Source organism: Callithrix jacchus, chromosome 10, assembly GCF_049354715.1.
Source record: "Callithrix jacchus isolate 240 chromosome 10, calJac240_pri, whole genome shotgun sequence".
Classification (NCBI taxonomy): domain Eukaryota; kingdom Metazoa; phylum Chordata; class Mammalia; order Primates; family Cebidae; genus Callithrix; species Callithrix jacchus.
The window spans coordinates 47,572,442-47,588,818 of NC_133511.1; the positions used below are offsets into that span (position 1 = coordinate 47,572,442).

Here is a 16,377-nt window from a genome sequence, read left to right on the forward strand (position 1 = left end):
CACCCAACAACCACCAAGCAAGCTGATTAAAGACCATGCATGAGAAGTTAATGAAGGCATTGAAAAGAAATCATTTTTGATTAAAAATTGGTTCTCCATTTCACATCAAACTCTAATTTCAAAGAGAAAAAACTATTAACCAGCCACCAAAATCACCTTACCTGCCTCATGCCAAGGGCCACTTGGTAAATTCCACAACTTGGATTTCTTTTAATGTTACTAAATTGCCTACTCCCACTTTCTAAAATGAGCATTATTAAATGATATCCCTTCATGCCTCCCTAAAACCCCATCAATCAGACATTAAAGAACTTTCAGCTCCATGACACAGAACAAAACAATTTTCAAGAGATACCCATGTTCCCCAAGTATCCTAATGCCTAATGATTAATTTATGTCATTTGCACTAATGTTGCAAAAAGGTAACTGATACAAAGGAAATCCGTGTAGTTACAATTTCACTTTTTGACCACTAATATTGAGGCTCCCTTTGAATGTAGTCCAACTCAATTGCTCAATTCTAAGATCACTCCTTTTAAATTGCCTTCAACTTTGTTTTAACAGGCAAAGTAATGGCTGAAAAGGCTGCCTTGTTGGGGTGAAAGGTGGAATGTGTGGAAATCTACCAAATGAACAATAATTATAGACAATCAGAAGTTTTCTAGATAGAAAGGAGAAACGTCAGCAGGAAGTGACTCCAGAAGTTAGAAAATTTGGCTTTCTGATCTCCCTACACATCCACCTACACAGTGCATATGTAGAAACAGGCAGCATATTTTTCTTCTAATTCTAAGCCTTAGATGACTAAGGTAAGCATCCAGGTGGTCACTTAATTGCAGCTGCATTCTTGAAATCAGCTATGAAGGAGCTTTGGCTTCCACTTTTAAGAACAGTGCTTCTCTTTGCAAAGGCTGAATTTCTAGAACTCAGTGCCTTGCACATACTAGGCATAGTTATTTTTTTATTCCAACTATTTATTAGATTCTCAAGTTGTTATTAAGGTGCCTATATTTTAAATACACCTAAAGAGGATTCTACTGGTACACAATGTGAAGAATACTCTTTTGTGAGGAAACAATTGGCAGATAATATGTGAATCAAATGAAATATAGACATTGAGTAAAGATCAGAAACAGGACCATTTGGATTAAAATAACACAAATGCTGACTTTTTTTCTTTAAGATGCAGAGGTGAGCACCTCTCCTTCTGAAAAATGAAGTTAGTTACACATTTCCAGTAGGGAGTCCGCTTACTTGGTTCACCAGATGGGGCAGACTCTAAGGAAGGTCAACAGGATTGGGTCAGCTCTGCCTTCTGTGGATCTTGGTTGTTCGACTGTGGATTTGTGCACACCCTGAGCATCAAAGGCCATGCCACAGATACTCCAATGTCTCTGCCCAACCTTTTATTTTCCCTTATGTCACACCCTTAACAGCCACAAGATGTGATAAACACATGTTGTAGTCTCTCCATTGTGTAAGAGGCTCAGTCTTTACGTGTTCCCTTAGCACAAGCTAGAGCTGTGATAAATCCTAAGTAAATGTGACAGTGAATGTTAGCTGGGGTCCATTCTAAAGGAAAATATTGCATGCATAAAGAAACATTTTCTGGGAGGACTTGGATGGTGTAATTTACTCAAGAGCAAGTGTTTCAGGAATATGAAATTAGACCCTCATCATTCCACTCCACTCTGCACCTGAGCACTCTCCGAGTTTCCCTGGCGGACACTGGCAGAGGAACGGTCTCCTGCTGGCTTCATAACCGACACACTGCATGTCTCCTGGACACGGCTTCTCCATACAAGGATCGTTGGACCCTGGACACAGTCCTCCTGTAATAAAGCGGGGATATGCATGATCAATACACAGAGATTCACCATGCACTCCACAGAACACGGAAAAGGTTCAAAGGGAGTGCACAAATGATTCAAGAGCTGGGCTATATGGGCTCTGAGCTAAGTTACAAAGACCCTACTTAGAAATAGGGGCACCTGAATGGGCTTCATCTTGTGTCAGTGTCCATCAACATCCCTACATCTGTCAAATTTCGCTGCCAGACTGATGCAGATTAGATACGAAGAGTAAAGTGCACTCCTCCTTTAGGCTATATTAAGTTACACCTGGACCAACTTCAGCTGCAGAAAGATCACAGTGCAAGGGCTGACAGTATTTATTGGAATGGGGTTTCCATAGATTTGAGGCTATTTGAATGTATCATCTGAGTTTAGATTTCTTCTGCACCCCCTCCTGCCCTGAAGAACTTGGGGATTGATTTCAGAGGGGAAAAACATTTCTAAAGAAAAGTATGACTAATTTTAAATTGTAGAAGCACAGCTCACATTGTTTCCTAAAACCTTCTACTATATGCTATGCTATTGATTAGCTGTAAATGTGCCCTACCAGCTATCAAGAAATAGTAGTTATCTTTAGCAAGGAAGGCTTCCTTTCTACCTGTTTGATGTCCAGAACACAGTAAGATGAAAGGTTAATCCCTCAGAAGGGAAATCCTGGAAAACAGATTATCTGATTAAGAAGGAATTCAGGACTGAAGTGAGTTATTTTAGAACTGTGCAAATATGAGCCCACTAAAGGAAGCACATTTTCCAAAAGTCCTAAGTATTTCACATGTAATTAGGCCACTTTTGACCTGGTAAGAGATTTGGTGGTAAAATGATTATAAAAAAGAAGACACAAATTAAAAATAACCCACAATTGAAACAGTTGTTTCCTAAATGGGTTAGGCATAGACTAAACAAGCGTCCTTTCCCTGTGAACTGAGAACGTACAGCACACCAGCAGCTCATTCCTTAGCCTGATCGTGATCACACTCCTTTTAATCCTATGTCTTTCCTCATCATTAAGCATACTGTACCAGCCATGTGTGTGGTTCATGCCTATAACCCCAGTACTTTGGAGGGCCAAGGTTGGAGAATCACTTCAGGCCAGAAATTTGAGGTTACAGTGAGCTATGACTATGCCACTGTACACTAGCCTGGGCAACAGAACAAGACCCTGTCTCAAAAGAAAAAAAAAGCATATTGTCCAGAGGTACAGTCATTTCTTTGTGCAGAAGAAAGCAAGAATTTAATGCTAACTACTTATAAACACTTTAAAAACTGTAATCCTTGACAGGAGCAATATAAGTAGCACCAGCAAATTCAGAATTCATAAATCCCATTTTCCACTGGTTCACAGCTCAGTCATAAAAGACACTCTTGGCACTGATCCAGCTTACAAAGTCTTAAAGATGAAGGTGTTTTTAACTGAAAATTTGGAAAGAGCTCTACTAATGGTTCTATAAGGCCTAAGTGCCCTGAAATACATCTTCCTATTTTCCTCCCAACCAGATCTGTAGTCCTGCCATGTATTCATCAATATTCATGGAACTTAAAACAGCTGTGTGAGGATCTCATGACCTATTTCAAGAAGCTTTTGATAACTAGTTTTTGAATAACTTTTGGTGCACTCATTCAGCAAAGAATTGTTTGGGGCCAAAGAGATATTAGGCCTGGGCACATAAAGATGAAAAGAAATGATGTCTCCTTTCTCTCTTCTCTGGAGACAACATGACAACACACAATGATAATAACTGCGATGGCAGGTCTGTGAGCACAATGAAGGGACCAGAGGAGGAACAATTCTGTGTCCTGGGAGAACCTCAGAAGTCTTCTCAAAGGATGGGAATATTTTAACTCAGGCATGAAGGATGAGATCCTTTGAGTAACAAAGGAATGAGCTAACCCATTAGTAGGGTAACCTCAGGCCTGCCTTAATGTTTATTCACAGTAAGTTCACAACCCTACCAGCTGACTCTGCTGTTTCCATGTGTGACTTCGTCTCAGTGTCTGACAGCCTGCACACGTCTAGCTTGCTCTTAAATGTTGACTAGTAGTCTATGCTTAGAATGCAAACCGAGCTCAATGCTAACCTCAGCCACGTGGAGGTGGCAATGTGCATATATGAATCACAACATGCATCCCATCAAAGAGATGCAACTTCTGGGTTACTTGGGCATTACCTTTCAAGTACACATGGAAACAGGAGCTTATGTATTTAAGAAATGTTACTTTTTATTCCACGAACATGCCTTTTCCCCTTCTATTTCAGCCAGTCTAAAGATACCCATCCTCTTTATAAGCATCTGTGCTTCTGAGATACAGCTACAGATATTGCATTCAGTCTGTTCTGCTCTAATGTAATGGCTGCATTGCAAAGAAACCTTGAATCATTGAAAAATCCAGTTTAAAAGCCACTGTTCCAAAGAGGGAAAAGAGGGCCAGATAATTTGAGATGCATGATAGCAAAGCTATTTATTCCTGTAGGAATAATGTTAACATTTTTTAAAAAAACAGCTATAAGTGAATACAACAAAAATTAAACTCTGTATTTCAGAACAAATCTAACATTTGAGTACTTCTACACTTTATGCATATGTTCTAGCTTTTTCTTTGACCATCAGTCCTGCCCTGGAAATTAGCACAATGATGGCAGCGATGGCCTGTCTGGAACAGCCACTGTGAAGACGTCAGCTGCAGCAGGGGAGGCGTGGCCAGGGCTGCAGAGAGCTGGGAACAGGTGAGAGCCCCACCCCTGCTACTGAGTTAGCAGATGCGACCCCTCCACCCCCAGGCACAGCCACAGCTGTCCAGCCACAGCTCTGACCTGAGCATCCTTGCACTCTTGGAAGCCCAGGAAGCCCTGCCCCCTTCCTCTGCAGGCTCAGAAGTGCCTGCTCCTGCTCCCTGGCCTCTCCCCACTTCCAACACCCACTCCAGTTTTGAAGCAAAGTTGTAGCCAAACCCGGGTGCTGTCACAACCTGGCTGTATGTGGATTCAGGGTGGTGCTGAAAAGCCATCCCCCCTGCCACCTCAGGCCCCTCTGAACTTTGTGCGTAGATGAGCACAGGAGGGAGGCTGAGAGGGTATTGAGGGTGGCTCAGCATAGGCCTGCAGGTGCCCCTCAACATGAACAGCTTGGGCACCATGGATGACATGGATGGTGGCAGGAGGCAGATGGGCTCCCGGGCAAAAAGGGCAGGTTCCCAGTGAAGCCCCACCTTCAAGCCAGGGATGATCTGAAACCTGGAGGCAGGGCTATGAGTTCAGATAGTCCATGGACTGGAGGGAGAACTTACAGTGCTTTTTCTGGGTCTGCCCTTGGCCACCCATGGACCAATCAGCATGAAGTCCATCTCTTCTGAGATCATAAAAACCCTGGATCCTGCCAGACTCCAACAGATATTCAGTCTACCAGCTGCAGAGAGGAGCTACCCACTGTGGGTCTCCTCTCTGCTGAGAGCTGGATACACCTTGGAACACCCTGCTTGTGGTAAGGAGCTACCCACTGTGGGTCTCCTGAGAGCTGTTCTGTCACTCAGTGAAGCTCTTCTCCACTTTGCTCAACTTACAGTTGTCTGTGTACCTCATTCTTCCTCGACATGGGAAAAGAACTCAGGACCTGATGAATGGTGGGACTGAAAGAGCTGTAACACAGACAGGGCTGAAAAACACCTTCCCTGCTCTCCACATTGTGGGCAATGAGAAGGAGAGAAGAGCTGCAGCTCTTCAGAGACCAGACCTAGGGGCTCCCCAAGCCAGGGCTATGGCACTCTTTGAGGCTCTGTAGTTCCTGGTGTCTCCAAGCTTCTCGGCACCACTGCATTCTGCACATCCAGATGCGGGTGCCTGTAGCAGAAGCTGTGTGTGGTACATCTGGTCCAGCTGTAGCTTCACAGAGTTGTCTGCACTGCCATAGCAGTGGATGTGCCCGGCTATGCACGGGCCAAACCCAGTGCTCACTCATGTGCCAGTATGCCTGGCTATGTGCAGTGGCCCACATACCCTCACTACTCCACGCCTGGCTTGCTGTTGGCAGGTGTGAGATCTGGGCCAGTAGTGTGAGATGAGTATAGCCTGCTGGGCTAAATGGGCAGAAGAAGCCCAGTGGGTGTGAGAAATAGGCAGAAGGCACCACCAACCACAGAGATTTTTGGCTGGAGAAGCAACACCCCAAGGATCTTATGACAACAGGGCTTCTTACTTTCTCACCCATATCTTCTGTTTTGGATTAAAGCACAGAGCTACTTAGACCAGCAACTGGAGCTCCGCCTCATAGCTCTTTTCCTTATTTTCTTCTTTCATAACCCATAGCATGCCACATCGCTACATAATCAAATCATGGTCATTAATTAATGCATTAGGTAAGTTTGCGCTGTGGAAACTGTAGCTTAAGGATGAGTAAAAAAAAAATACAATTATAAATAAGTACATTCTGAAATGTCAATATAAAAGTTATATAATGAGTATTTACATTCATTTCAGCAGCAATGACTTTGTTAGGTTGATTTGCTTTCTGTTTTTAATAGGTTCTTTAGCATTAAAGGGATAGTTTTTGGCAAGGGATGTACCTTTTTATGTGTTAAAAATCCTCTGGGGACTCCTCCCTGAATTCCAGCCTGAAAATGCACAGCCGTAAATATTTGGTTGCTGGCTGCTGTTGCCTGTTTGCTCTGGTCATGGGCCCACTCTCATGTGGCTCAAGGAAGCATGAAGGCAGATTAGAATCTACAGGCCAGTGTAAATGTAACATCCTCCTTAGCAGGGGACAGATGTGATCATGTGTGCAAACTGCAGTGTATGCCTAGCAAAATCTTTTAGTTACTGAAAAATTCCTCAAAAGTAAGTATTACCCCATCCTATATTGCAGTTCTTTCTTCTCTATGAGCTATTATAAAAAATTAATCTCATTCTGAAATATGTCTTGTCAGAGGGACTTAACCTTTGTATGCCAACCCTGAACAATGTTATGTGCCCCTTGGTTGCAGATATACCCATGTCAGGGTCCAGGAAACACTTTTTTGAGGATAGCAACACTCTTACCACCCCAAACCCTAAATCTTTTATCTAAATAAAATCTAGTAAGCTTTAAAAGAATGGTGAAGGGTTAACTTGCTTTTAGAAACCATGTTTCTGTCATCCGTTTTTCAGGAAGTCTATGCACCTGTTATTGTTAAGAGCCTTAAAGACCTCCTCTCTGGTGGCAGTCAGTGCTCCCTCAGCTCCAGAGTACCAGTTTAGAGAAGGCAGTGTCAACTCCTGCTGGCTTCCGGGAGAAAGTTTATCTTATTAGCTATCATGAAGTAATGCAAGTTTAATTAACTTGTGCTGTGTTTGGTGACAGCTTGGGGGATGTGGGCTCATAGACCGACATGCTCTGCATCCCAGACATCCATCAATTTGGTACCACAGTAAGCACCAAGGGAGAAGGTTCCACTTCATCAAAACAGCTGACACCATTTATGGTATGTCAGGGCAGGATCAGACGTGTTTAGCTCCTTTCACAACATAATACCCCATTTCCAGTTTCTCTTGGGAAGGTGGGGTAGTAAAATAGGAAAGGATACTGCATTGACAAGATGCAGACCTGGGTTTTGGCCCTGGCTAGTTTTGTTATTTAGTCACTGAGTGGCCTTGAACTACTCACTTGTCTTTTCTAGGTCTCAATTTCCTTTTCTGAAAAATGACAATTTTTTTTTTCCATACAGGGTCTTTCTCTGTCACCCAAGCTGGAGTGCAATGGCACGATCTCAGCTCACTGAAACCTCAGCCTTCTGGGTTCAAGCAGTTCTCCGGCCTCAGCTTCCTGAGTAGCTGAAATTACAGGTGAGTGCTAATCTTTGTATTTTTAGTAGAGATGGGGTTTTACCACGTTGGTCAGGCTGGTCTCGAACTCCTGACCTCATGATCTGCTCGCCTTGGCCTCCCAAAGTGCTGGGATTACAGGTGTGAGCCACTGTGCTGGGCTGATAACAATTTTTTATAGTACTGTGAGAATGCAATGGGCTAGTGTATGTGAAAGCAACTTGTAAAGAAAAAATTATAAAAACAAATTACTACAGGGTCTCAAAACTGGAAGCACTAACTTGACTCAGAAACGTGGCAGAGACGCGAACTCAGGTATAACCTTTCCCTTGCTGTCCTTTCTTTGGTCAGATTCGTGATTTGTAAGTCGGCAGTAGATGATAGGAAATACGAAATATGGTGTGCACTGGAGGCACAGAATAAGGCCTGGGGCTTGTTATTCATCTGTGTCACAGGGACCTGCAGCTGTGTTGACCCCTTCACCACCTACTCCATCTCAGGTGCAGGCGTTCTTTTCACGCACCTTGTCCACCAGGAGAAATGCACACACCATGTGACCATTCCCTGAAAGGTGTTCTACCTTCTGATTTTTTGCTCAAGTGAATATTTAGGTCCCTTTCTATAGAGGTGACAACAGGCAATTCACTTGAGCAGAAGGCTTAGAGATAAGGAACATGCAGGGAGGAGAAGTGTGATGCTCTGGAGGTTTTAAAAGGTTTCACTACCATATTTATGACTCTCCTCTCTCCCTAGCATTCCCACAGCCTCCTGGATTAAGTCTCTGCTTTTAGCCAATATATCAGTATCTAGCTGTGATTATTATGCTGCCACTTTAAGTTGATTCAACCTCTTGATTTATGTTGCTGCCTCATTGCACTGAATAATCCAATAACTAACAGTAAACATCCCATGCCCTGAATTCATGTGCTTTAACAACATGCCATGTCCTGGCAAATGCCACATAAGTCAAAAAGCTCCCTTCTTAATTCATGGCCTGCAAGAAGTTTTTAAAAAACGGAAGTCTCAACTTTGATGGCATTTCTTATGGTTTTCTCGGGAGCAGAGTCATCCAGGATGGTGTTTGCTTGACTCAGCCACATTTCTGTACGATTTCACTAAAGGCCAAGTGCAATTTCATTCAAGACCTCCTCACTGGGGAAGCTGTGTATGGATAGAATATAGAAGGGAATATGCATACACTGAGAAGCTGGCATCACAAGGGTGGGGACCTCTACAACTCTCCTGGCACTGTGGGACTCATGCGTACTAGAGATGAGGGATCTGCAGAGGTGTATTTCTAATGAATAAAAAATAGACACTTCCCAGTTTATAGGGAGTTAACCTGTTAAGATTAATAGCCAACACTGAGGGTTACTCAAAGCCACTGGAACTGGCCCTGTCCTCAGAAGATGAGCATTAACAAACCCCGGCTAGAGTACAAACCCAATTTCAGATTCTTCTGTGTCGCATAAAAACACATCACTTTGGGAAGCTGAGGTGGGCAGATCACCTGAGGTCAGGAGTTCGACATCAGCCTGACCAACATGGAGAAACCCTGTCTCTACTAAAAAAAAGTACAAAATTGGCCAGGTGTGGTGGCGTATGCCTGTAATCCCAGCTACTTGGGAGGCTGAGGTAGAATTGCTTGAACCCAGGAGGCGGAGGTTGCAGTGAGCTGACATTGCACCACTGCACCCCAGACTGGGTAACAAAAGCAAAACTCTGTCTCAAAACAAAACAAATTCACCACCATGTTTTAAGTGTCTTACTGCCTCACAGAAGACATCATCCTTTTATTTTACAGTGCATATTAGAAGTGCAGTGGTCACCTGACAGCAGGCCTGCTTTACCTGTCCTACTGTATTCCTCCTAAGGGTTGTCCTGACTTCTTACCATCCACCCCACTGAGTCTCTCTCATTTGCCCAATGCATGATGCTGTTTCATGCTCCACGGGAATGAGGATCACATCAGCCTCTTTCACCACTGTATCTCTAGCACCCTGCCCAGGGCCTGGAGCAAAATAGTATTCAATTAAGTGCTGAGAGGATAAGTAAACAAAAGGATGCTTAAAATGCATCCTTTACCTGGCAAAGACTTATTATGACATGGTTCATTGCTTCCAATGCCTTTCTTTCACTCCTCCAAGCAGAGCTGGTAACTCCCTCCCTTATGCTTCCCCTGGGACCCAATAACACCATCTGTTAACTCTTCATACTGCATATTTGTTTACAGCCAAGGAGCAAAGGAACTTCTTGTGTTTGGCTAGGAAGAGCATTCAAAGGGTCATAACAACTATCCTTTGTTACCCAGAGGGCAGCTTGTAGAAGCAGGGTTAGCCACATTGGGTCTGTGTGGCTGAGGGATACATCTGGATGACGTGACAGAGGTTCTGGTGTACTACAAGGCAGAAGATCATCTCAGGGCCGCCTTGCAAGCTCCCAGCACTGGTGCTCGAACCTTGGCCAAAATACTATGACAAGAATATAGAAAATAGGATGTTTGCTGTGGGTGGGAGGTTGCATTAGGAAACTTCTGAGTTCTTTTTAAATCTGTGCAGAGGTGGTAAGGTGCCATGGTTAAAAAGTGCTTTGAATAAGAGGGTCAAGGATGAATCCTGGCTCTGCCATTTCCTAGCTCTGATTTTGAGTGAGTCAAGTTTTGGTTTCCTTAATTTTGGAAAAAAGTTCATGAGACCTACGCTTCAGGGTTATAGTAAGAATTAAATGCAATTACATGCATGTGAAAACAGCACGGAAACTGGTGATGGCTTGATAAATGTTATCCATTCTGTCTGTCCCTGCCTTGATCCGTGCACTAAATTTGCACACCAGCTCTCACCTCCATGCCTTGGCTCTTATGCCCTTCTGTTTGGAATCACCTGTCCTGGTCATCTAGATAATTCTAGGCATCCTTTCAGACCTTGCTCAGGTTGCAGCACCTCTAGTGATTCCTCTTTACCCTCTGAGCAAACCCTATGATGGTGCCATCCTCTACTGGTTGAGGGCAGGCTGCTGTCTGACTTGTTTCTGTACAGCACAGGGCTTCACCCATGGCAAACACTCCATTTCATTTGGAGCACTAGGTTCCATTCTATATTCCATATCTGAATAAAGACTTGACAAATCAGGCATCCACTTCTTCCACCACACCCATAAACACACTGGTGGTCTCACTGGCAGTCCATCCTCCTGGACAAGTATGTCCTCTTTGATATATTTGTATATTAGATTTCTAAATGCAATTTTTCAAAAATGGACAATCAGCAAGGCCCCATAGAGTGCTCTGACACCCTTTCCTCTTGCATATCCCCTATCTGGGCACAAGGACATCTATCATCCTCAATTCATTTAAGTTGGTGTCAGGCTTTCTTACTGAAGTAATGTTTACTGCACCTCTGAAGTTCACCAGGAGCCACCTCACAACATACGACCTTTGAATCTCTTGAAGTTTGGTGCAGACATGATGCTTGATGGTGGCTGGAGTCTAATGAGCTTATTTGGCACTAAAATTCAAGTCTCCTTTCATTTTGTTGAAACAACTCAGCATTTTGGTTCAAGATGCTAATGATAATTGGACCAAAAAAAAAAAAAAAACAACTTTTCATGAGAAAAAGGTGAGCTGGAAGTTGGGAGGAGGAAAGAATATTGAGGCCAAATTTATCTAAACATTGATATACAGACCAGAATGGACAGTTCCTCTATCATGCTAATATTCCACCAAGTGGTGGGAAAGTCCATCTAATGAATCTGCTCACCTCTTAAAGAGAAGAGCAGCCAATACTAGTTGCGTGTGACGATGTGTGTGTGTGTGTGTTTGCATGGAACTTACTGAATTCAATTACTTCTCCTTTCCAATAAATGAGAAAATGCCTGATGCTTATTTAACAATTCATGGCTGTATTTTTACTTGAAAGATAATTCTAGAAGTGAGAAAGCTATTGCTATTACAACAAAGAGCCTGTTCTCAAACCTGGAAAAAACTCTTTCCTCTTTATCTTGCTCTGTGATTTCTCAAAGTTTCATTTCCTGACCAGCAACATTAGAGTCAGTCAGGCTACATGTGTAGAATCCTACACTTCACCCGAACTGTCCATATGTAAGTGTGGAGCTCAGCAATGGGCATTTAGTAAGCCCCATGTACACAGGAGTCTGAGAGAACTTCTGCCTTATTGGCATTGTATTGTGAGGCTGGCGATCAGTCTGATAGGAAAATTGGGTTATGGTCATGAATTGCTTAATGACGGGGATATATTCTGAGAACTGCATCCTTAGGCTGTTTCGTCATTGTGCAAACATCATAGAGTACACTTGCTCAGACCTAGATAGCACAGTCAACTATGCACCCAGGCTATACAGTACAGCCTGGGGCTCCTAGGCTACAGACCTGTATAGCTTGCTACTGTACTGAACACTGCAATTGTACCACAATGGTAAGGATTTGTATATCTAAACAAATCTAAACATAGAAAAGGCATAATAAATATATAGTATTATAATCTCATGGGACTACCACTGTATACATGGTCCCTTCTTGATGAAACATTGCTATGCCATGCATGACTGTATTTGAGTATTCTTATACAGTATATAGCACTGAGGTTATGGTTCACATTTAAAAAGGAAGAGTCTCTGTTCTTAAGATGCAGATAATAAAGTAGGGGCCCAAGAGGACTCTTTCGTCATTCAGCATGTCACTCTCATCAGCTGTATGGCCCTCAGCAAGGCACAAAGCTACCACATCTATAAAACGGAGATTATCATATATCACCTGCTGAAGACAGGGCTGGGCTAGATGACCTTTGGAGCTCCTTTACCACTAAAATCTAGAATTTCATTTTATAGCTTAATTATAAGAGTGACTTGAAGGTGAGAAAAGGCTGAGAGCCTGGCCTGACTCTGCAAAGCTCTTGAGAAAATGCTGGCTTTTCAAACCCAGAAGGCCACCTCTTGGGATGGCTGGGTCTGACTCACAAAACCTGGCATTCTAGGTTTACTGGGAGTAGAAAGGTTTATGGAGACTAGAGAACAGGGGTTCTAGGCAGAGATACACCTTGAAACATATTACATTTAAGACATTACTGTCTATGTACAATAGAGAGCAAGTCCCTCTGTCTCCAACAAAAACCACTCCTGTAAATCTTTCTTATAAAGAACTCTGCAAAATCTGCCACCCCTTCCCCACCTGAGTCTTTTTGATGAACTGATCCCTGAAGACCAAGCACATTGGTGGTCTCTGTGTACAGATACACAGACAGCTTTCCTTTGGCCACAGGAGGGATTCCGTCTCTTCTATGCCCTAGCATTTCCTGTAGCACTGTTAGAGCAAGTAGGTGCTTGCAAGCTGACTTTACAATTGTCAGCTCCTAGGGCAGGAACTATATCTTTTTTACTTTAAAACTTTAGTGCCTAAGACATTGCTGCCTTCACAGAATTTTTTTTGCAGAAATAAATGAGTTCTCAGAGTACAAGGATTAATTAGTTGGTATAGTTTCTCCTTCACGGTCTGCCCTGTCCTGTCCTGAACCTCTTTCGAACCCTGCTGTGAATCACCACATACAGACCTTAGCAGAGCTTTGGGGTATAAATCAGTTTGCCAACAAAGGAAATCTAGGTGAGGCCCAGACAGCTGGCATTCATAAATTCTGCATGTTGGTGACACCTGCCAGAAACGCATTTGACCTAGCATGCATGCTTTGAGTTACTTTGCAGCTAATTTACATATTAAACAAGTCTGGACAACCCTGCTTCTACCTGATGAAATCACAAACAATTCACTGGATACCCCAGAGAGAGCAGCTGGCACACTGATGGGCTGCTTGGAGGCTGTCAAAGCATCTCTCAGAGGGAGTTATGACCCCTAGGGCCTCCCCTGATGAGCTCATTCTCCAAACTGCAACCAAGAACTTTCCACAAGGGAAGAGGCCAGGGGCCCTGCCTGTCCCCAGTTACCTAAAGGATGTTTTACAAATGGCCTCCCTTCTGGCCATGGTCCCTTTGGACCAAATTCACTCTGGCTAGAAAAACTCTGTCTGCAATTTCCTTAGAAGAGGGCAGTGAATTATAGCTCCACATGTCAGACAGGAAAAGAAAGTGGAATGCTTCTCATCGATCACTATGGGCATGTGACTCTGCAGCTATGGCCTTTGACCAGTAAAGGTCAAGGTTCAATGGCTCCAGTTACATCAACAAACACGAACCATTCCTTCCCTGTCATTCTGAGGGCTGAATCCAACCCCTGACTGTGCTCCTGGGCATCTGGCCCCTGTTTCTCACTGAAGCAAATCGAACTGCCCTTACCCTTGGCAACAGCTTCCTCACTTGTTTCCCTGCCTCTGCCTGGCCTCCTCTAACCCATTGCCCTCTGCAGCCAGCACAGCCTCTGTGAAAGACAGATCTGATCCTGCCACTTCTTCACTTCTCATCAGCCAATGGCTCTCAGTGCCTTGGGATAATTTCTAAATTATTCATCCTGGCTAACAGCCCTTGTGTGATCACTGGACCTGCTCTAAAGTATTCTTTCACATCCCAGCCCTGCTTCTATGTTTCCTCTGGCTTCTTGCAGCCAGAGGAAAGCTCTTTCAATCCCTAGTGTAGGTTCCTCTTATGCCCGTGAGCCTTCCCCATGCAAGCTGCCCCTTGCCTAGAAGGCTCTCTCCCTCACTTCCCCTCCCCTAATGCCTACTAGATCCTCTTCTTTACCTAGAGGATACTCCCTTTGGGAGACTCCCCCATTGGCTGGGTCCCCCATAGGATTTTGTACATTTCTTGACAACATGTATCAAATAGGCTTGCCTGTTTGTGCTTCTCACTGAGCCACAGCTGCATGGGACTGTACCCCCTGTAGCCCTAGCATCTATCATGGTTTTGGGGCACAAGTAAGTGATCACTTAATATTTAGTTGAATGAATGACTGAATGTAGGCATGCTGGAATGGTAACCCTACAATCTCAGGAGATGGGAGGGAACACTCAAAACTGCACTCACCATTGCAGGTGCAGCGTACATTCCTGTAGAAACGTGGACACACAAAGCTGATGCGAGCTGTGCTGTAGGTCATGAGAGCATGGGAATCCAGTGACAAGCCTTGCTCACAATGCTGCTCCTGACAGTCTAGCCCTGAGCAGTTCTTCTCCAGGATGGCCGAGATGCGCATGATGTTCTCCAGGTGTCTTCTGGCATTGGATAGCTTCTGGATCAGGTAGGCTGGCTTGTAGAACTGGCTGCTGTGCATCTCCACTGCAAAAAGCATGTCCAGCTGGTTGGTGCCTGCCACGGGCTGGATGCTGATGATGCGCAAGCTATCCTGCTTCTGGGTGAGGACTGCGTTCCGCAAGGTGCGTCGGAACCCGTGCATGTGCAGCCCCACGAAGTCCTCGGGGGACACATTCTCAAAGCGGATGGTGACCGTGTTCTGCAGCATCTCATGCACCAGCTGCTCCACATGCACGACCACATCAATGGGCACCTGGAAGCGACCATCGCTCACAGACACATTCAGGACATACTTGCCACTGTCCAGGCCTCCCAGGGCAATGATTTTCCCATCATGACTGTTCACTTTAAACAAGCTTTTCTGCTCCGATTTCAGGGCAAATGTAAGCACATCATACATGTCTTGATCTGTGGCATGAATCTTCCCAATGACCCCACCAGGAAAGTCGTCCTCCATGGTGACAATGAAAATTTCCAGGGGAATGGCCGTGGGCTTGTGGATGCTTTCCTCAATGACTCGCACGTGGATGTAGGTGTGAGAAACTTGCTGCGGTTTGCCTGAATCCTTTGCCTAAAACAACCAAGAGGTGAAAAGGCAACAAATGAAGCAAACTAATCATAACTGTTTTGAAAACCCTCAGAAGATATTTGTACCTTTACATTTGCTTCTTCCTTGATCCCCTGCCACTATTCTGAAAAATGCTGAGGATGTGCATTTATGTGGAGTGATTTACCACCTTCCATCCCCATCTGTACACTGTTATGGATAATAAAATGTATCAACATAATAAAGGCAGCTGGGGTGAATACAGGAGGACAGAGGGCTACAAGACTCAACATGCCCTCAACAGGCTGGTCTTGTTTTAATTTTATGCAGCAACCACAGGGGAAACCTCATAAAGTGGTCTTTCCACTTGGAGGAGAAATTTTTGTTTTCTGCTGGATTATTTCCTTTTGACTGGACCCAGATAGCACCTTTCTGCATATTTAAGAAACAACATAATTTAAATGGGAGTTATATCATGGTAAGGTTTCAAATAAAATATAATACATTGAAAATAAAAGCTAGGTGGCTTGCTAAAAACCTTTCTCTTCCTTCCTTGTATAAGTATTGACAGAACAGCCACTCTGGCAACAGGTCTTTACTGAACACCCATCACATGCAAGGTGGAGATATTCAGTGGTGCAGTGCTTCAGGAAAAGGGCAGATTCCCTTGGGCTGGGTTTATGGGGCAGGTAATGAAGATGTGGAGCTGCAGTGAACCCTGTAGACCAGGTGGCATCTGAGGGGAGAGATGTCCTTGTATGTGGAAGGCAGTGAAAGAACACGTGCCTGGGAATCACACAGACCCAAGTTTCAATCTTGTCTCTGCCACTCACTACATATCCGGCTTTGAGTATGTTACTTAACTTATCTAAGTTTCAATTTTTGTATTTTCAATGAGTGAAATACTAGCATCTACTTCACAGGGTCCTTGTATTGTGGGGACTAAAAGAGAGTCATTGCAAGGCACTAAGTCCATG

At 44.0% G+C, this 16,377-nt stretch overlaps 1 protein-coding gene across 9 annotated transcripts in view; it reads right to left on the bottom strand.

Moving 5' to 3' along the window:
- The window catches only part of FAT3 (FAT atypical cadherin 3), a 677,903-nt gene that overhangs the window by 40,560 nt on the left and 620,966 nt on the right, over positions 1 to 16,377 (bottom strand). For all 9 annotated transcript variants that reach the window (XM_078339978.1, XM_035265268.3, XM_078339977.1 and 6 more), the window contains 2 exons: positions 14,626 to 15,424; positions 1,698 to 1,832 (listed from right to left, as the gene is read on the bottom strand). In XM_078339978.1, the coding sequence (XP_078196104.1) occupies positions 1,698 to 1,832; positions 14,626 to 15,424 (934 nt within the window). The remainder of the gene's footprint in view (positions 1 to 1,697; positions 1,833 to 14,625; positions 15,425 to 16,377) is intronic.